Source organism: Euleptes europaea, chromosome 17, assembly GCF_029931775.1.
Source record: "Euleptes europaea isolate rEulEur1 chromosome 17, rEulEur1.hap1, whole genome shotgun sequence".
Taxonomy (NCBI): Eukaryota; Metazoa; Chordata; class Lepidosauria; order Squamata; family Sphaerodactylidae; genus Euleptes; species Euleptes europaea.
The window spans coordinates 27,136,458-27,157,390 of record NC_079328.1 but is presented as its reverse complement, the minus strand read 5'-3'; the positions used below and the strand labels follow the sequence as shown (position 1 = coordinate 27,157,390).

At 44.0% G+C, this 20,933-nt stretch overlaps 1 protein-coding gene across 1 annotated transcript in view; it reads left to right on the top strand.

Moving 5' to 3' along the window:
- NLRC5 (NLR family CARD domain containing 5) overlaps positions 1-20,933 on the top strand; it is a 36,299-nt gene continuing 15,366 nt past the window's right edge. Inside the window, 13 exon segments of the mRNA XM_056862346.1 lie at positions 1-298; positions 527-529; positions 603-665; positions 5,485-5,559; positions 6,589-8,323; positions 10,632-10,715; positions 11,546-11,629; positions 11,732-11,815; positions 13,218-13,307; positions 15,219-15,269; positions 16,469-16,552; positions 17,023-17,106; positions 18,505-18,594. Of these exon segments, the coding sequence (XP_056718324.1) occupies positions 1-298; positions 527-529; positions 603-665; positions 5,485-5,559; positions 6,589-8,323; positions 10,632-10,715; positions 11,546-11,629; positions 11,732-11,815; positions 13,218-13,307; positions 15,219-15,269; positions 16,469-16,552; positions 17,023-17,106; positions 18,505-18,594 (2,825 nt within the window).

Genomic DNA, 20,933 nt, shown 5'->3' with positions numbered 1-20,933 from the left:
ATGGATGACAAATCCCTCCGGAAGGCAGTCCACAATGCTTGGCCGCAGTTGGTGGATTTCCTCAGTCACACTCCTGAGTGGGTGCTGCAGAAAGCCAAGCAGCTTCTCCCACAGGCGGACTTGAGTCAGGTTGAGGGGGTTGCTGACTGCAGAAAGAAGTTCTCCTTAGTCCTGGACATGTTTCTGAGGAGTGAGGATGCCGATTCTTCCGTCTTCAAACACTTTATGCAGAGCGTTTGCATGGAATGCAACCTGCCCATGGAACTTGAGATCATCTGCATGAGTGCATCAGGAGAAGGTAAGGACAAGGAACACCGAGTGATATCCACATTTTCATGCAGCAGCTGTTGGCAGCTACCAACGACAAAATCAGGAGTTTTCAGAACTTTGCCAATCCCTGAAAGGCACAAATCTAGAAAGGGGAAAGCCCCTCCCAGGGACGGAGGCCAGGTACTGAGGAACAGGACCAGCCCACTCAAGGGTATGTGTCCAGAGACAGAGCTGAGGGGTCAAAGGGAAGAGTGAGGGAGTCAAGGGGCAGAAATGACAGAAAATAATAATTAATTTAACACTCTGACTCCTTTCTCTCTATGGCTGAAGAGACGTCAGTAAGGAAAGGGAAACCGAAAATGTAGCCACAGACAGCTGCAGTGTTTAGAGCAGGGGTCCCCAATAGGGTTGCCAACCTCCAGGTAGTGGAGGAGAAAATAGACACCACTGTACAATTATCCAAGGATTTAGAATCTAGTACAGGAGTGAAACACTACATAAACAAAGTGCAAATAGATTTATAAATAGCTACGTGCAATTACATACATTATGAGACATTATATACACAAAAAGACCTACAAGAAGTCATTCATAAATATTCATATTTTTAAATGTCCAAACAAGGTACATCTTCCACAAGCTAATCTCATGTAGTCCAATGGATGCCAATAGTAATGGAGGATATGGCCGTTTCAAATTCTTGGCAATTTAACAATTCTTCTTCAGTCCTTCAGAAGGCATCTTGCATCGGTTAGCTATTTAGCAACTAGTAAATGAAAGCTTGGTACAAAATTTTGCAAGATGCCTTCTGAAGGACTGAAGAAGAATGGTTAAATTGCCAAGAATTTGAAATGGCAGTATCCTCCATTACTATTGGCATCCATTGGACTACATGAGATTAGCTTGTGGAAGAAGAATGTGTACCTTGCTTGGACATTTAAAAATATGAATATTTATGAATGACTTCTTGTAGGTCTTTTTGTGTATATAATGTCTCATAATGTATGTAATTGCACGTAGCTATTTATAAATCTATTTGCACTTTGTTTATGTAATGTTTTGCTCCTGTACTAACCTCCAGGTAGTAGCTGGAGATCTCCTGCTGTTACAACTGATCTCCAGCCGATAGAGATCAGTTCACCTGGTGAAAATGGCCAATCTGGCAATTGGACTCTATGGCATTGAAGTCCCTCCCCTCCCCAAGCCCTGCCCTCCTCAGGCTCCACCCCAAAAATCTCCCGCCGGTGGCAAAGAGGGACCTGGCAACCTAGGTCCCCAACATGGTGCTTGTTGGGTATCTTTTCTGGCCTCCACCAAGTGTTTTTAGAAAGTGGGTGGAGCCAGGTAGGGCTTTTGCCCAGCAAGGCTTCTGATTGGCTGCTGGAGATTGTTTAAAATGCGGCTTTGGCAGTGTGTTACTGAAGTTAAGCTGTGGCGATCCTTTTGTCTGGCTCCACCTCCTGAGGCAGCCATTTTGGTGCTGTGCCCACTATACAGTGTCAGAATTCGAACTGTGCCCACAGGCTAAAAAGGGTGGGGACCCCTAATTTCAAGAACCTGCTTCTCACGTACAGAAAAGCTTTCACTGAAAATGAAAGTTAAAATTGACTGCAAACCTTTTGAAGGCACAGGCACAGCAAATTCTGCTGACGTAAAAAGCACCGAACAATTAAAAAGTGGCCTATTTTCTCAGTTACATAAAAACACCCCCAGTTACATGAAATTTCTCCACGGGCCATTTACCCAATTAAAATTCCTACCAGAAGTTTTTTCCCCTCTTTATATAGGGGGAAAGTTACAGATCCACCTTTTTCCCAAACAAGGAGAAAACAGCTGAGAGGGAAGGAAGTGATTTTCATCAGGAAAATGTTTTTCATGGAAACGTTTAAACCTCCAGACAAATTCAGAGTTGGTTTACAGGGAAAGGTTTAAGATATACCAATATCTGCCTTCTAGAGAATGACTGGAAACTTAGGGGGGGGGGGGGATCTTACTTAGAAGATAGAGTTATTTTAGTATGTTGTGATTTCATTTGTGATGTAACTTGCCTAGGCATGGTATGTAACTCAGATCCTTGTGCATACAAGTCCCCCTGCCCAGGTGTACAATGTACTGTGAATACATTTAAAGCGACAAAGACCGACATGCTTATTAATCCTTCTAGGTCAGGTAACTCCAGCACAAGAAAATCTTGAAGAAACAGCCACCCAGTTGCCATCAACATCCACAAGTGAGTGGTGTTATGTGAAATGAAACTGATGCTTTGGGGCAGGTAACTTTCCATATGCAGGGTTAAATCAGCCACAGCGTGGGATAACATCAAATCCACCCACCTCATTTCGCTGCTAATTTAGGATTCCCATCAAGGAAGCCATTGCTTTCATGCAAGCACGACCCTATAGTGTAGACTGAATTAGTTCCATAAGAACATAAGAAAGGCCCTGCTGGATCAGACCAAGGCCCATCAAGTCCAGCAGTCTGTTCACACAGTGGCCAACCAGGCGCCTCTAGGAAGCCCACAAACAAGACAACTGCAGCAGCATTATCCTGCCTGTGTTCCACCTCACCCAAAATAATAGGCTCCTCTGATACTAGAGAGAATAGGTATGCAGCATGACTAGTATCCATTCTAACTAATAGCCATGAATACCCCTCTCCTCCATGAATATGTCCACTCCCCTCTTAAAGCCCTCCAAGCTGGCAGCCATCACCATATCCTGGGGCAGGGAGTTCCACAATTTAACTATGCGTTGTGTGAAAAAATACTTCCTTTTATCTGTTTTGAATCTCTTGCCCTCCAGCTTTAGCAGGTCAAGCAATAATTACACAATGGACATCATGGCACATCAGTGTTGTTTGTGCAAATTTAATGTATTTTTATGTAAATGTATTCAATTTTAAATACAGTGAGTGGAAAACTTTGCCATCATGTGTTTAGATGTAACCATAAGAACAAAGTGTTATTGAGATTCTGCAAGCTTTTGAAGTCTGGAACTTTTATTATTCCTATCTCACATTTATATAGCATACTTTTAAGTATTTCACACACATGATCTTAGTAATTCTTACTAAACCTCTTAAGATATAGTCAAGTATTATTATCTCTATTTTGCAAATGGTGTTAATGACAGAGGGTCAAACCAGAGGAGAGACTGCAGCTCCCCAGAGCATTTCAGGTTGTGAAAAAGGCATCGGGGAAAAGGCTTAAGCTTCCATTCCTGGTATGCTATGGTCCCAATCCAAATTAGGGCCCTGCACACTTGGGAACTAAGTTCTGAACGTAGAATTCCCAGAAGATGGCTGTCAACAGGACCTGTGGGGGACATGAGGACTTTGTAACATGAGAATTGTCCCTCAGTTTCGGTTGAAAACAGTCAACTTGAACTGGCTCATCCTTCAGTCAATACGTACCTTTATAAGTACCATCAAGTTGCAACTGACTTATGACAACCCCAGCAAGGGGATTTCAAGGCAAGTGAGAAGCAGAGGTAGTTAGTCATGGCCTTCCTCTGCAGAGCCTTTCTTGGTGGCCTCCCATCCAAGTACTGACCCTGCTTAGCTTCTGAGATCTGACGAAATTGGGCTATACCATGCCACCTTCCCTCCCTCCTTCAGTCCTACACATGTGCAAAGGATCAATGGCCTGTTTTTTTTCCTCTGGAGTTCTTGGTAGCCTTCCTTGGAAGAGATGTCTGTGTATGTTTGGTACCTCCCTTCCCCAGAGACTTTATATTGCTACATAATTTCTCTGCAGCATTTCCTGTGCCTGTTACAGTTGTGGGCTATGGCCAGCACAGATGAAGAAATATATGGTTTGCTGGTCCTTTCCCAATAGTTCCCCTGTCATCCAGCCAGCCAACTAACAGGAGAGCCAGCATGGTGTAGTGGTTAAGAGAGGCATTCTTATCTGGAAAACCAGGTTTGATTCCCCACTCCTCCACATGAAGCCTGCTGGGTGACCTTGGGCGAGTCACAGTTCTCTCAGAACTATCTCAGCCTCACCTACCTCACAAGGTGCCTGTTTTGGGGGGTGGGTGGGAAGGCTATTGTAAGCTGATTTGAGACTCTTTATAGTAGAGAAAAGTGGGGTGTAAAAACCAACTCTTCTTCAAGCAGTAATATGGCCATGTTCTCAAAAACTAGGTTGAATTCTGGGCACAATGTTCATAAGAAGGATCTAGAAGGCACATATTCTGAAGACAGGTTGAAGGAACCAGTTATGTTTAGCCACACCCCCCCCAAGAGATTTAATAGGCAGGGTTGGGAAATACATGGGTTTTCACATGTTTAGAAGGCTCTCTGAAGCAGAGGGCAGCAATTCTTCACCCTTTTGACTTGTGACCAGGAGGAGAAATTCTGGCTTCCAGTGGCAGAAAGCAGACTTAGTCCAGCTTGGTCGGGCTCACAGCTGATTTAGGAAAACTAGATTAGCTATTTGGATGTCTGATCATTAATTCTTTCTCTCTCTCTTTTGTTGTTGTTGTTGTTGCCTGGATTAATTGTAAATTGGGAACATGAAAGGGGTCTAGAGACTCCTTTTGCCCCTTCCAGCATGGACAGGATATTCCCAAAGGCCCAGAGATTTTCCAAGACAACTGAGTGCCTGAGAAAAGCCAAATGCCTGTCTCTCCCCAGTGGTAAAAATATAATAAACCACTTAATTGACCGTTCACTGCCGTTTTATGATACTCCAAAATTTGCTTCCTGAAATAGGCTGCCTCACTCTGCCATGCCCCCAATTGTTTTGCTTACTAGAGGCATGGGGAAGGAGAAGAGAGGTGGGTAGCATTTTATGAAGTGAGGTAGTTAGGAAAGGAAGATATTAGTGTTAGGATCAGAAAAGATTAGGTTTGTTGTTGTGTATTTTGAATTGTTTTCCCCTTTGACTGCTCTGCATTTTTAATTATTGCGCTGGAGCGAGGTGATTGAATATTCTAATCTCCGTAAGTATCTTACATTTTTTTTTAATTCATTTTATTTCCCAACCATTGTGCCCCGCATGGTTCTTCTGTGTCCTTACAGGTTCTGCTTCCACCTAAGATTAATGGTTTCAGGACTAATGCTCACGTTAATCAGCATTAGCCACCAAATGAAGGTTTAAGTGATTGCACTTTAGTGAGGAAAGCGACACAGGCTGTGGGCAGAACGTCCTGGCAGCACATCTTCTGAATGAACATCCTGTATTAACTGCTGCGTTGCTTCTTCACTCTCCAGGACTTGAACGACGTCGTCCATGGAGGAGTCTTTCCACCACCAACAATGGCAAGCAGTCCAAACAGCAAAGGCTAGGCATGTCATTCCTTTAACTCCATCTCCCTGCCCCCAATACATTGGCCTGCAAGGTGCTCAGAGGTGGAAATGAAGTTTCTTTGAGTGGCTTCACAGAGGAATGCATTCAGGGCATAGATCTTGAACTTCTGCATCAGTTTACAAAGCAGGTCCAGAAATTCTGAATTGCCTGCTGTGTCCCATGCTGAATGAGGTGGGGTTATTGCTCAGTGGTTAGGGTTGCCAGGTCCCTCTTTGCCACTGGCAGGAAATTTTGGGGGTGGAGCCTGAGGAGGGTGGGGTTTTTGGAGGGGAGGGACTTCAATGACATAGAGTCCAATTGCCAAAGCGGCCATTTTCTCCAGGTGAACTGATCTCTATTGGCTGGAGATCAGTTGTAATAGAAGAAGATCTTCAGCTAGTACCTGGAGGTTGGCAACCCTATCAATGGTAGAGCATTGGCTTGGACTGCAGAAGGTCCTGGATACAATCCCCAGTGTCTCCAGTTAAAGGGATCAGATAGCAGATGATGGAAAAGACCTGTACCTGAGATCCTGGAGAGCCGCTACCAATCAGAGTAGACAATACTGACCTTGGCTGACAAATGTAAGGCAGTTTTATGGTTCATATAGGTATCTCCTTTTTGGTTTTGCCTCTCACTGCCACATTCAACACTCCTGGTTGTCAATATATATGTATATTTGATATCCACAAGTTAGGCAGTTATTTATCATGTGGTGATAAAGAAACGTATTGACTCTTCTACATAGACACAACACCTCTGTCCCTCTTTGCATCAAATTATTGTAGAAGGGAGGGCAAATTTATATTATAAAAATGTAAAAGTGGAACACTGAGGTTTAATATGGGGAACAGGACTGATAATGTTGAGACTGCCAATCTCAAGAATTGTCAGCATTATTCCTCAGAAAACTACAGTTCCCAAGATCCTTTGGGAGAAGACATAGTAGTCAAATGGGCTTCATCTTGATTGAACTATGTAGAGTACAGGGATTCTTATTCTCTCTCTCCCCCCCCACCTTTGTTCAGATTCTGCTGAAAGATACCAGCAACGTATCATCACAGCAATGCTGCAAAGATATGGGGCAAACAGATCAGTGGAGGCAGCAGAAAGTGAAATTCGGTTGTCATCTTTTAGCCAGGCTTTTGTCAACCTGGTGATTCGTCAGAGTAAAGCTTGGAAAATAAAGAGTAAAGCCAAAGAAGAGGAGCATGATGCAGAGGAGCACAGTGACGCCACCATGAGATTGTCTGATCTTTTCGAAAGCATGCCTTCTGGTGCCACCAAGGTCATTCTTCTGTTGGGCAAACCAGGCATGGGGAAAACGAGACTCGTGAACAAAATCTGCCAGCAATGGGCCGAGGGAACCCTGCAGCAGTACAAACTGATATTCCTCTTTGAGTTTAGGCAGCTGAATTTGATCAGCAGAAGGCTTTCTCTGCAAGAACTCTTATTCGACTTCTTCCTTCGTCCAGAAGATTGTCCCGATGCAGTATTTGAGCATCTCCTAGAAGATGCCCAGCACACCCTGATTATCTTTGATGGGCTGGATGAGTTTGTGGGGGACATCAAACTGCCATCCTCTCCTAACCCATTGGACCCTGATCCTCTCAAGCCTCTTTCTGTCTCGGAACTCTTTGTGAGTCTTTGCCATGGAAATCTCTTGCGTGGCTGCACCGTGCTGGTTACAACCCGGCCTAAGATGCTGCCTAACACTTTGCTGAAAACCATCACCCTCCTGGCAGAAATCTGGGGGTTTGACCATGAGAAGGTTGAGGAGTATGCCAGTTGTTTTTTCCAAAGAAACTCACTGAAGGATCGAGCCATCGCTTGCCTGAAAAGCAACGGCAAGCTTCTAAGCATGTGTTACATCCCTGCCTTGTGCAACATTGTCTGCATCTGCCTGGAACATTTGCTCCTGCAAGATCCCGGAAGTGTCCAGCTGCCCCAAACCATGACTCAGTTTTACATCAAAATGGTGCTCATCTTCATAGGCAAGTTGCAGAAGTTGAGTGGCGCGAGTGAGAAAGTTGATCTGAGTCAACATCAAGCGACACTTGCGAGCCTGTGTGAGCTAGCCTTCAAGGGCCTGGAAGAGAAAAAGATGCTGTTTTACGCTGGTGAAATCCCAGAGCACGTGAGGGATTTTGCTTCTTCATGTGGCTTGCTTTTGGCCTTTGAGGTAAAGGCAAGCAATGGCAGTTCACAAGCTGGATACACTTTTGTCCACTTCAGTTTTCAAGAGTTCTTTGCGGCGCTTTTCCTGTTGACAAGCAAAACTGTAGATGGCCACTGTCTGAGGGAGAAGTTCTTCTTGAGGTCAAAGTGGATTTTGAAGAAGGAAGCTAAGATGGCATTCTCTGAGAACTGCCACATCTTCCTGTCAGGCCTTTCATCCCAAGGATGTCGACCATTTCTTAGCTCCTTAGCCCGGCAAAATGAAAGTTGGATACAAGAGCGGCAAGCCGTAATCACACAAACGCTGAAGAAACTAGCGCGAGCCGGTTTGACTGGGCCTAAGGTTGTTGAGCTGGGCCACTGTGTGTATGAGACGCAAGACCCTGACTTAGCGCAGCATGTCGGGACACTGTTAAATTTCAAGTATCAGTTTAGAAATTTCAGGCTGATGCCGCTGGATATGACAAGTCTGGCTTTTGTCATCAGCTGCAGCCGTAATTTGGTGAGCTTAGGTTTTGTCGGCTGTCCAATGGAACTCGAATATTTGGACATCTTAGCCAATTGTGACAATATAAAGAACCTGAGGTAAGAAACAGAGGTCACATTATATTGTCGAAGGCTTTCACGGTCAGAGTTCATTGGTTCTTGTAGGTTATCCGGGCTGTGTAACCGTGGTCTTGGTATTTTCTTTCCTGACGTTTCGCCAGCAAGTGTAGGAAGAGTAATATATAGTCAGAAAGGGGTTGGGTTTGAGCTGAATCATTGTCCTGCTTTTTGCAGGACAATGACTCAGCTCAAACCCAACCCCTTTCTGACTATATATTACTCTTCCTACACACTTGACACTGAGAGACACTGTCCTTCAGTGTTACTCCTCTGAAGATGCCTGCCACAGCTGCTGGTGAAACGTCAGGACAGAAAATACCAAGACCACGGTTACACAGCCCGGATAACCTACAAGAACCAGAGGTCACATTATTTCTAAAGGTCAAACTAGACATGATGGCATCCTTGTGTCCTCCATGAAGATGCAGCCGCCATTTCAAAGTCGTTTCAAAAATGCCATGAGGATTGGGCCCACAGTGTGGGGCTCTTGTGTCCCCGTCCCCCCCAATGCCTTTTCAAAGGCCAAAACAGCCATAGGTGTTTAAGTGTGTGGCTGTTTCGGCACTTGATCAGTCATGGGAGGAGGGAATAAGAGGGCATCAGCCCGCCGTGACGGGCCCTTGAAGCATTCTTAAATGGCTTTAAGATGGCAGCCGTGTCCTCATTGCGGCCACAAGGATGCCATCATGTCTAGTTTTGCCCTTAAGCTTATCAGGGGACTATTTTTGTTTATTTATTTATTTATTTGATTTGTATTCCGCTCCTCCCGACCAATTTGCAAGATCTGAGCAAGGCTGTCAAAGATTGGACATTTTGGAGGACTTTCATTCATGGGGTCGCCATGGGTAGGAAGCGACTTGACGGCACTTAACACGCACACACACCTCCCGACCAAGTCTGAAAAAGTTTAAGCTAGTACAGAATTATCAGGACAAAAGATGTCAGAATCATAACCTTCATAAACCATCATACAGGGCTATTTTTGAGCTTGGGGTGAGCAAAAACCCTCTCTTAACAGTTAGGACCGCCGGATCCCACAGACAGGCACTTTTCATTTCCTCTTCCTATCCCTCAATAACTGTGGTAATTCCATTCCTCCGGAGAGTTGACAGAGCCTCAGACCCAGCATATATCCAGTATGGTGGTCGCTTTCCCATTGTTGTTCCCATATTGCTCCAAATAGGGTATATTGTGTTCCTCCTACATGATTAAGATATAGGGTGTGCTGAACACTCTCTTCCTGCAGTGATTTCAGGATGTGTACAATGGAAATGTTCTGGAAAACCTTTGATAGGGCTAATATTCAAATATTTCTGACTCTCCTCAATGTCTTTTTTTTCTTAATCTGGTACTGGCTTTTGTACTGTTTCTCCTCTTCTGGATACTGTTGCTTTTTCTTGGAGTAGTCATACAATTGATGCCAGCCAATCAGGGTCGCTGCAGTGTTCTGGAACTATTCAGATTTGGTTACGTGATGACATTGATGGAATGTGAAAGCAGTGCATTCTGGGATCAATTCCATTAGTGGTCCCAGCCTATCAGGGATCACGCCATGCCTGAGATGTCACTACACTAGTTAGCGAATTACATTTGACTATTTGATGACATCCTTCAGAGTAAATGGAGCCAATTGAGGTTGAGAGAGTTAGCACCAGAGAAGCTGATGTAAATGAAGACGTGTGCCATTCTTGGAGGTGCTGATTGGTAAGATTGTTGATTGAGGGAAGTACTTTTCAAAGTATTTGAGGAAAGCTCTGAGTAATTTTGGCTGTGCCTTATGTACCCTTAATGGGAAAGACCCACATAATTTGCATTTGCCCACATAGGTGCGTTGCTGAAATGATCCCCCAGCCGTCTTAGGAATTGCTGTTAGAGAAGCAGCTCCCATGTGGCCAGCAAAAGCTCTTTAGGAAAGGTTACATTACAATGTGCCCCCTAAAGGCACCGCCAGCATGGAACTCAATGATGCGATCCAGCCTAAATAGGTGCTTAGGAGAGTGAGCCAGATCCTGATGAGTGTTCCAGTGACTGCGCATGACTGAGGCATCAGGGAGGGAAGGAGAAAGTTCTAGAACTGCCCAGGATCCTTTCTTTCAGTTGCTCAGCTCTTTGAACATTAAAAGTCACAGTTTACAACATTGGGTATTAAAATCTGGTGCAAAGAGACTTCAGTGGACTTAGGAAGGTGCAACTCTGGATATAATTATATTGTTAGACTAAGTAGCTTTGAGGATCGGGCTCGTGTTTAAAAACCAATCTGGCTTAACTGTTTTTCTTTTATTCACAGCTTTCAGGGCAGGAGGTATGGAAACGAATTTGCTGCAGCCATTTCCAAAAGTCTGCCGAAGATAAAATCCCTGACAACTTTCCAGTAAGGATTGTTCTAGTGCCATGTGTGATATTTTGGGACGGGTGCCATTTTGAATTCTAAGCATGGCACCTCCTTACTGTAACACAGATTTTATCAAAAGATGTAGGGACTCTCCAAGGGCCACTCATATGTAACCTCCCACATCCACACCCCAAAACTGCCCATGTGCAGACAGATTTCCAGTGTGAGGTTGGTTGTTTCCTAAAGGTAAAGGTCCCCTGTGCAAGCACCAAGTCATTCCTGACCCATGGGGTGATGTCACATCCCGACATTTACTAGGCAGACTTTGTTTACGGGGTGGTTTGCTACTGCCTTCTCCAGCCATCTTCCCTTTACCCCCAGCAAGCTGGGTACTCATTTTACCAACCTCGGAAGGATGGAAGGCTGAGTCAACCTTGAGCCGGCTACCTGAAACCAACTTCCGTCGGGATTGAACTCAGGTCGTGAGCAGAGCTTGGACTGCAGTACTGCAGCTTACCACTCTGCACCATGGGGCTCTGTGGTTGTTTCCTAGAGCTTTAAAAAAACAATTAAAAGCTGTGTAAGCCATGGGAAAGTGTGAGAATACAGAGAATGTGTTGCAGTACAATGGAATTTGCATTGCTACTTAGGAAACAAAGTTCACACAGAGCCTTTTTATCTTCGTATACTAATATGACTCCTTTATTATTACAAGAAAATCCTTTCTTGACGTGATAGAGTATTTCAATTAAGCATGCTCAGTTCTTACAAGATATTCCTTTCTTGATGGGATAGAGAGAGTATTTCAATTATGCATGCTCAGTTCCAAGTCTACCCTTTGACTTCATAATGCCATTTTGGATTTTCAGGTTGGCAGGTGGAACTGTCACAGTCTCTGGACTTGAAGATCTTCTACGAGCCTTTGCAAACTGCCATCAACTTGAAGATATAAAGTAATTCAGGAAAATGATGGGGTGGGAATGTTGCCTGTGCATGTGGGTGGGAAGCCTACTTAATTATTTTGATGGGGAAGTTAATCGGTCACTCAATTCTAGCTTGCAGGACAACAGGATGAAGGAACAGGAAATGGTCAAGGTTATAGAAATGTTTTCCACGGTGGAAAAGCTAAAGAAAATAGAGTGAGTAGTAAGTGTTTATTAATGTTACAAAGCACAAAGAACTGTGGTGGCCAACAGCTCAAGACCCTGGTTGGAACCTAGCTGAGAGCCAAACTAGATGTTATGGCAGCCACATGTCTGACCCGTGGCCACAATGCCATTTTAGAGAACAATTTGATCATTTTAAAATTCCATAAAGCGCAGCAGGATCGGGTGATCTTGTTTCTCCTGTGTGCAGCAGTTCAAGTGCCAAAACAGCCCCCATGTCTGTTTGGGCACTTGAAAAGGCATGGGGTAGGGGGTGGGAAACAAGATTGCACGGTCCTGCCACGGCACCTCATGGCTTTTTTAAATGGCCAAATTCTTCTCTAAAATGGTGTTGGCCTATGGCCACCATAACTTCTAGTTTGGCCCTGAGAATAGGAGCCAAGCGAAATGTATGGAAATCATAACTTTGCGGTGCCTCGGGCTGTCTTATTGTGCCAAATGGCCTAGTTGTTCATAGGGGACAATTAACCCAAATCAAAAATGACGTCTAACACTTTGTGAGCTCCAGGCTGAGAGCGCAGCTGGGTCAAGGTCGAGTAGCTCAGAGGTTTGTTATGACGGCCTGCGCCCCGGCACGATAAGTGTAATCTATCATGGGAACCAGGCTCAGCCTGGTATCCAACGGTGCCTTTCTGATGTATATGTTTCAACCTGCCCGCTTTCCCCCCACTTGAGTCCTCGTACCTTTTCCTGTAAGTTGCTGCTACACACCTTATGCTTCCCAAATAAACTGCTTCTTAGACGACTCTGTCTGGATGGTCTGTTGTTTGGGATTTGACAGGTGGACTCAGACCTTACACACTTTTTAAAAGCACTTTATTGCATGCATATGACGTATAGCGAGAGACATGCCGCTCTGTTCGTGAAAATACAGTGGAATAGCCACATAATTTAAAAAAGAAGGATGGAGTAGTATGTTTTCCTTAGAAATGTAATGGAGTGAGTTAGAGTTTAGTGTTCAGAGGTGTAGGCAGTTCAAGCTCCTCTTTCAAACAGGAGAAGCGGCAGCAATTAGGAACATGGACAACAGAACTTCTGCCACCTTCCTCATTGCATGAGACCCCCCCTTCCTTTTACAGGTTTACACATTTTTCAGGTTGCATATGTGGTATCTGCATAGTTGCTATGAGTTGGAAGTCACTCTCATTACTCTGCAGAAAAATAACAAGTTGTGTGGAGTCTTTGTTTCTGGGGGAAGCTTGATTAAATTAATGGTGGGAAGGCAGGAAAATCTTTTTGATTTTTGTCTGTGTAGCCATAAGATGTAAGCATAGGTATGTGCATGTATTTTCATGGGTATGTAAAAGATAGGAAACTGTATTTTTACATGACTTGCTACAGGATTGTAACTGCTTGCTTGTTGTATCTCAACCAGTTTAAGCAACAATAAGATTTCGTCGAACACTGTTCTAGTTTTCTGCAAAGCTGCTGCGGGTTCTCCCAATGTTACTGCCCTGCATATCAGGTACTTGGGAATCAAGAATCACATAAGAATGGATTGAGCCCATTTTCTTCTAAGAGATGTCTTTTTGTGTGGTTTATTTTTTCTGTGATAATATTGTGGTGTGTTAGTTCACTGTTTCCTCTTATCAATTGTAGTTAGTTTATTTATTTACACAAACGTTTATACCCTCACGGTTCCTCATAGTTCGAGGCAACTTACAATAATAGTTAAAAAAACACCTCCAGTTCAAATCAGAATAAAATAACAAACCCCAAATTTCTCCCGCCCTCCTCCCTTAAAAGACACCTGCCTTTCAACCACCCTCAAAAGCCCTGGCAAACCAGCAGGCCTTGAAGCGCCTCCTGAAGATCTCCAGAGAGGGGACCCCCCCCTCACTTCTTCAGGGAGCCCATTCCACAGAGCAGGAGCCATGATGGAAAAGGCCCAGGCTCTGGTTGATGCCAGATGGACCACCCTAAGTAGTGGGATAGCTAACAGATAGGGTTGCCAACCTCCAGGTACTGGTATGAACTACTCACTCAAAGTGTACAGTTAAGCTGCAAAAATAAACTGTAATCGGCTCTGCAAACTGTGATACATTGTAATAAAACATCAAACAATCATTTAAACGATAGAACACAGTGAAACAGTGAAAAAGTGACTGACAATGACAATGTTGTATACAAAAACGGGCCAAAACAAGCAACAAGTACAAGACAAGTGAAAATGGCGCAAGCAAACAAACGCAACAGCGAAGAGTCACAATAATTTCAAAATGCTCATGGTAAGGAACAATGTCCAGTAAAGTCAGCTTGGCTCTTGGCTGGGTGCTTGCGCAGTCAGGCAACTCGGAGGAAACGCCTTTCCGGATATACAGCAGTGCTTTCGTCACCAAAAGTGACTTCTTCAGCCTTTGAATATGCAATGTACCTTACAGCTTCAAATTTCTCTGCTCCCAAACAGGGCTGCTAACTCATTCTGGTTTGATCTTGTAATGAGTTGCCTGACGGCGCAAGCACCCAGCCAAGAGCCAAGCGTTTGTTTGCTTGCGCCATCTTCACTTGTCTTGTACTTGTTGCTTGTTTTAGCCCATTTTTGTATACAACATTGTCATCGCCAGTCACTTTTTCACTGTTTCACTGTGTTCTGTTACATCGTTTAAATGATTGTTTGATGTTTTATTACAATATATCACAGTTTGCAGAGCCAACTACTGTTTATTTTTGCAACCTCCAGGTACTAGCTGGAGATCTCCTGCTATTACAACTGATCTCCAGCCGATAGAGATTAATTCACCTGGAGAAAATGGCCGTTTTGGCATTTGGACTCTACGGCACTGAAGTCCCTCCCCATCCCAAACCCCGCCCTCCTCAGACTCCACCCCAAAAACCTCCCGTCTGTTGCCAAGAGGGACGTGGCAACCCTACTAACAGATGACTGCCTGAAAGCCGTAGTTGGCACGCAGCGACACATGGAAGCAGAAGGTATTTCAGATATGTGGGTCCCAGGTCGTGAAGGGCTTTGGCTGAAAACTGCCTTTTTTGTAATTAAAAGGGGGATGAGATGGAAAGGAGAATTTTAGTTCAGGAGGGAATTTTAGCAGATGTAGCTTTTCTTATCTCTGCCTGACAAACTGTCTAAATTATGTGTTTTGCATAACTATTAAAGGGTTGGGGTCCCTGCCCTCCTTTGCCACTAGTCACCATAATATCTAACATTTGGTTACCTGTGTGGCTATTTGGAATTTTATAATCAGAGAAGTTGGCAAGGTTGAATGCTTGGTCCCAATATCAGTCTTATATCCACTATAGCTGGTCTTGTCTTTACTCTGCATTTTGGAAAATAACCATAATTCACAACCTGTGTATATTTGTTTGTAGATGTTTGTAGACTCAAGCGTTAGTTTTCTCACTTTTTGCCGCTTGGTTGCAGGAAGAACACTTTAACAATTAATTTTACGGGACAATCCATAAAAAGTGTCAGGTGAGTGATTTGTGTATTTACAGTAATTCAAGGCCAGGTTCACGCATGTTGGGGAGTGAGGTGTCATGTTGTGTGTGTATGGGGTGCGGGGAGAATGCCATTTTTTGTATGCTCCTATGTGAGAAAGGTTTCCTGCAAGTAGAACAACGCATTGGGGGGAAGAGGTTGGGCGCCTAATTCCTTCAGCATTACTGAACGGAGTCTTTTACATAGGGGAACACTTTTTTAAAAAAGAGCTCTTATTTGTAATCTGTAGTGGTTCAGTCCATCTACTACATCATTCCCACACCATTCTGAAGAATTGTGCATTAGGCTGGGATTAAAATTTGAGACAAGCTGTAAGGATGGGAGCTGCTGGGCAGGAGGCAGGACATCCTGAAGAGGTTAGGAAGGAATAATGAGACAAAGAACCTTAGGAGGATTATTAGAGTAGGAGAGAAGAGGGGGCTGTGGGAAGAGCTCACAGAGGGGCTGAAGATACGATGCTGTTGGCAGTGGGGAGGGAAGTAGGAATGGGGTATGTGTGGGGAGGGGGTTGGCAGAGCAGGGGTGAGGAGAAGTGAAGGGTCCTGAGGATGCAATATGGGTGGAAGGCTGGAATTGAAGAAAGGGGGGGGGCTAGAAGAAAGAGGGGTTGGCACAAATCTTCAAAAATCTTTTAGAGACAAGAAGGACATTGTGGCTCAAAGGAGTCCTTTTCTTTGTCATATGTGGAAAATGCAAAATAGTTGCCACACGTGGCATTATTGTCATCATTAAATTATCTAGTGGAATATCAAGACCATAAAATAAACACACTGTTGATTTCAGGTCACGACACTTGGGGGAAAATGAAGAAGAAACTGTTCCTCAAGCCCAGACTTTAAAATTACGGTAAACATTAATTGAGATTTGTGTTAACTAACGGCTATATTCTGAAGTAACCTAAAATGATACATTTTTGTTTGCTTATTCAGATCATTGTTCTGTTCAAAGGTTCAGATGGTTGTTAAAGAGCCCTATTATTTAAATCACTTTAGATAAATGGTTCAGACATGGTTCAACCACGTTAACTCATTCTGAAGTGGAACCAACCTTCTGAGGGAGCCATCCTAAACAGGTCTACTCAGAATTTTCCTTTTGTTGGCCAAATCCTCTCTCCCTCACTTGTCATAATATTAATCTTTATCTCCTTCTTGCTTGATGTGTATTGCCTACAGACTTCAGGACTGTCAGCTGTATCCCCAACATGCAACACCGATTGCCAACATTCTCAGGAGCTGTTCCCACCTGTCTGAAATTGAGTGAGCATCCCCCCACCCTTGATTGTTTAAATAACTAACTGGTAGTAGAGGGACTCAATAAAGGAAGCCACAGCCCTCAATTTGCAAGATCTGAGCAAGGCTGTCAAAGATAGGGCATTTTGGAGGACTTTCATTCATGGGATCGCCATGACTCAGAAGCGACTTGACGGCACTTAACACACACAGTGTGTGTGTGTAAAGTGCTGTCAAGTCGCAGCCGACTTATGGCGACCCCTTTTGGGGTTTTCATGGCAAGAGACTAACAGAGGTGGTTTGTCAGTGCCTTCCTCTGCATAGCAACCCTGTTATTCCTTGGTGGTCTCCCATCCAACACTAACCAGGGCTGATCCTGCTTAGCTTCTGAGATCTGATGAGATCAGGCTAGCCTGGGCCATCCAGGTCAGGGCAACACACACAGCAGAGGGTAGAAATTTGGATCAACCATGTTACTAAGCTGGAAAACATGTCAGTTTGTCAGGTAACAATCTTGGAGATGACGGATGCAGAAAGCTGGTGAAGATGCTGTCCAAAATGTCGATTTCTGGCCCCCTGAAGTAAGACTTTCCCTAGTTTTTTATATTTTGAGACTTATGCATCACCATTCCCTGTATTATTTTGTCTTACTAGGACTCTTTACAAACTCACATTTGCAATTGCAAATTCTTTGCAGATTCAAATGTTATCATTTTGCAATAAGCATAAGGGAGCTTGTATCTTAACTGTGAAATTTTTAAATTTGATGCTGGATGTATTTAGACTGTTCTGATTATTCCTTTTTATGCCAATAAAGGTGATGATTGATTGATTGATTGATGTTATCATTTCTTGTAATTTGCTCGCTGATTGTGTGATGTTATCTTAATTTGCAATCCATTTACTGATGGTTGATTGGATGTTTTTTTTAATCATACTTGTAAACCACCTTGGGTCCCAGTGAGAAAGGCTGATACTGAATAAAAGTAGTGATAATAATAATTCTCAATTCTTCCATCTGTGCTCAAAATGAATTCTGCAAAACAGCAACATTTACTCAAAGCTGTTTTCTCTTATTTAAACTTTTCTCTTCTTTAAAATCTAAATTCAGTATTTTGGTTTGTACACTGGACTTTTTTGGGAGCATGTCTTTTATTTATTTGGGTGTTGTTGTTTTGCAAGGATAAATGCAACTGCAGAATGAGAAAGCTGTCCTTTGGGGGTAAAAGAACAAATCCAAATTCGGATCACCCACTCTGGCAATAAACTTAGTAGGTGACCTTCGGACGGTCATTTTCTCAAAGCATAGAAGCCTCACAAGTTGAGGGGCAGAGTAAATAGAGGCGCAGACTCAGAGAGCCAGGTCTGCCCCCTAGAGATGCTTGGAGGAAAGGCAGGATAAAAACCTAATAAAATAAATAAGGATGCTGCCTTACACTCATGCACATGATCGGTCTTCCTACTCCAGAAATGCCTACAAGGTCTGAGATGGAGAACCAGCGTGGTGTAGTGGTTAAGAGCGGTGGTTTGGAGCAGTGGAGACTGATTTGAAGAACTGGGTTTGATTCCCCACTCCTCCACATGAGCAGTGGAGGCTAATCTGGTGAACTGGATTTGTTTACCCACTCCGACACATGAAGCCAGCTGGGTGACCTTGGGCTAGTCACACTTTCTCAGCCCCAGCTACCTCGAAGGGAAGGGAAGGGAAGGTGATTGTAAGCCGTTTTTATTCTTCCTTAAGTGGTAGAGAAAGTCGGCATATAAAAACCAACTTCTTCTTCCCATTCCCTGCAACTCGAGATTCAAGGGGCTGAAACTGGGACCTTCTACATGCAAAGCCAGAGCTTTACCATTGAGCTATGCCCCCTTTCTTCATGCTACTAAGACTTCCACTAATTTAGTGTTCCCTGTTACAGTGATCCAAGCACTTGTGTTTTTAGGAAGGTAACTTCTTTATGTCTGGATTGGTTCCCCTGCAGATTAAATAACAACCAATTGTCTCTGAAGAGCATTTTCTGTCTCCTGGATTCAATGAGAATTTGTCCAAATATCGAGAAGCTTGAAGCCAGGTAAGCCTAGATTTGACCAAGAAACGATCCTTCTCTCTTACGCACCCTTGTATTTTCCCCACCTTGTCGCAGTTTTCCCTGGAATATAAAAGCAGTGGTTAAATTAAAGGAGGCAGTGTAGTATATTGGGTAGAGGGCAACAGCTTTCCTCCTTTTTTCCTTCACAGAGCTCTCCTCCTAGCTCATCTGTTGCATATCAGCAGATGATGTAGTTTTGGCATGCCTAAAAACATATTGATTTTACACCAGATTAATTTGCTGGGTTTCTTCCAAAAAAAAAAAAAAAAAAGATCCTGGGAAACATCATGTATTGAGGGTACTGAAAGATTTTCTGCCAGAGATCCTTCTTCGAATGCCTACAGTGCCCAGGATTCTTCGGGTGGAGGGACGTTTTATCAAATCAGTTGAAACCCAGGGTGTAGATGTGCCATTAGGGTTCCTTGACAATATCTAAGTTTGACAGCAGTAATTCTTAGCTAGCCATGCTGCGTGAACAACCCCTATGCTGGTGTTACAAAGATGTGAATATTATTTGTGCAATGCATGTTACTTTGTCAGATGACTGATTGATTGTTGAGATGGACAGTGCTATGGGGAAACAGGATAATTTCTTTGGTTCTTGTGGGTTATCAGGGCTGTGTAACCATGGTCTTGGTATTTTCTTTCGAGGATAATTTCTATTACATTGGACTATGCAGGAGATCTGTCAGGATGTTCAATCAAGGCTGTGGTTCTGTGTGCAGAGGAGGCAAAGTTAAGATCATGTTCACTGGCCCTGCTCCCTCACTGAACCCAGCCTCTGCAGATTCTAGGTGATGCCTGTGTCCTGTGTTTATAAACTGCTATGGAGAGTTTTTGGCTGCCCCAAGCTTCCTTTCAAAGCTTAAATGTACAGAGGCATACATGCATGGGCCTCTGTGCAAATGACACCTTCAATTAGGGTTGCCAACTGCCAGTTAGTAGCAGGAGATCTCCTGCTAATTCAACTGATCTCCAGCCGGTAGAGATCAGATCACCTGGAGAAAAATGGTCGCTTTGGCAATTGAACTCTATGGCATTGAAGTCCCTCCTCTCCTCGCCATCTTCAGGCCCCACCCCCAAAATCTCCCAACGGTTGAGAAGAGGGACCTGGCAACCCTACCTTCAATGCATGGAGGTTGGAAACAGTGAATGGGCTGGAAACTGGGCACCGTCCTCCCTCACATGCATCTCATCCCTCATTAGGCTTGCCAACCTCCAGGTGATGACTGGAAATCTCCCAGGATTACAACTGATCTCCAGGCGACGGAGATCAGTTCACCTGGAGAAAATGGCTGCTTTGGAAGGTGGACTCCATGGCATTATACTCTGTTGAAGTCTCAGCCCCCGCCAAACCCCTCCCTCCTCAGGCTCCACCTCCAAAATCTCAAAGTATTTCCCAACCTGGAACTGGCGATTCTCTCCCCCACAGAACTTCTGCATGGAACTAGGAACGGAAACGATCCTTCTGTAGCAGCCATTGGTTAGAAATATGTACGTTGTGTTTATGCCAGTTTTGCAATTACACCAAGTGTGATGTTACACAAATCCTTGTCTCTTTTCTCTAGCCTTCATCAGAAAACTGCAGTCTTGACACTGGCTAACAGAGTGGTTTCTGTTGCCTCTTGTTCCAGGTACAGCAAGTTGATTAAAACACATTTTTCTTACCCTCATTCTGTGGCAACATGCCTCTGCCGCGTCAAATCACTGAGGAGATGTGAAAGAGATTTTTTTAAAAACTCTTTTGCAACCCCCCTGCTTGGTAAATAAAATATATTTACCTTAAAAAGAAGAGCCCCGTGGCGTGGAGCGGTAAGCGGCTACTGCAGTCCAAGCTCTGCTTACGACCTGAGTTCGATCCCGACGGAAGTTGGTTTCAGGTAGCCGGCTCAAGGTGGACTCAGCCTTCCATCCTTCCGAGGTCGGTTAAATGAGTACCCAGCTTGCTGGGGGTAAAGGGAAAATGACTGGGGAAGGCACTGGCAAACCACCCCGTGAACAAAGTCTGCCTAGGAAATGTGGGGATGTGACTTCACCCCATGGGTCAGGAATGACCCGGTGCTTGCACAGGGGACCTTTACCTTTACCTTAAAAAGAAACATTCGTGATTCATAGCATCTGCGAAATATGACAAATACTCTTCATTTGGGGAAAAATTGTCCTTGCATTTTTATTTCACTCTGTAAGAAATATGAGCCTTTTAATAACAGTTGTGAAACTGTCTCAGATGGGGGGTGGAAATAGATGGGTGTTGATACTGATGTAGTGAGAGAATGCCTCCTGCACCCTATTAGAGAGTCTGCACTAACAAATTTCAAGGC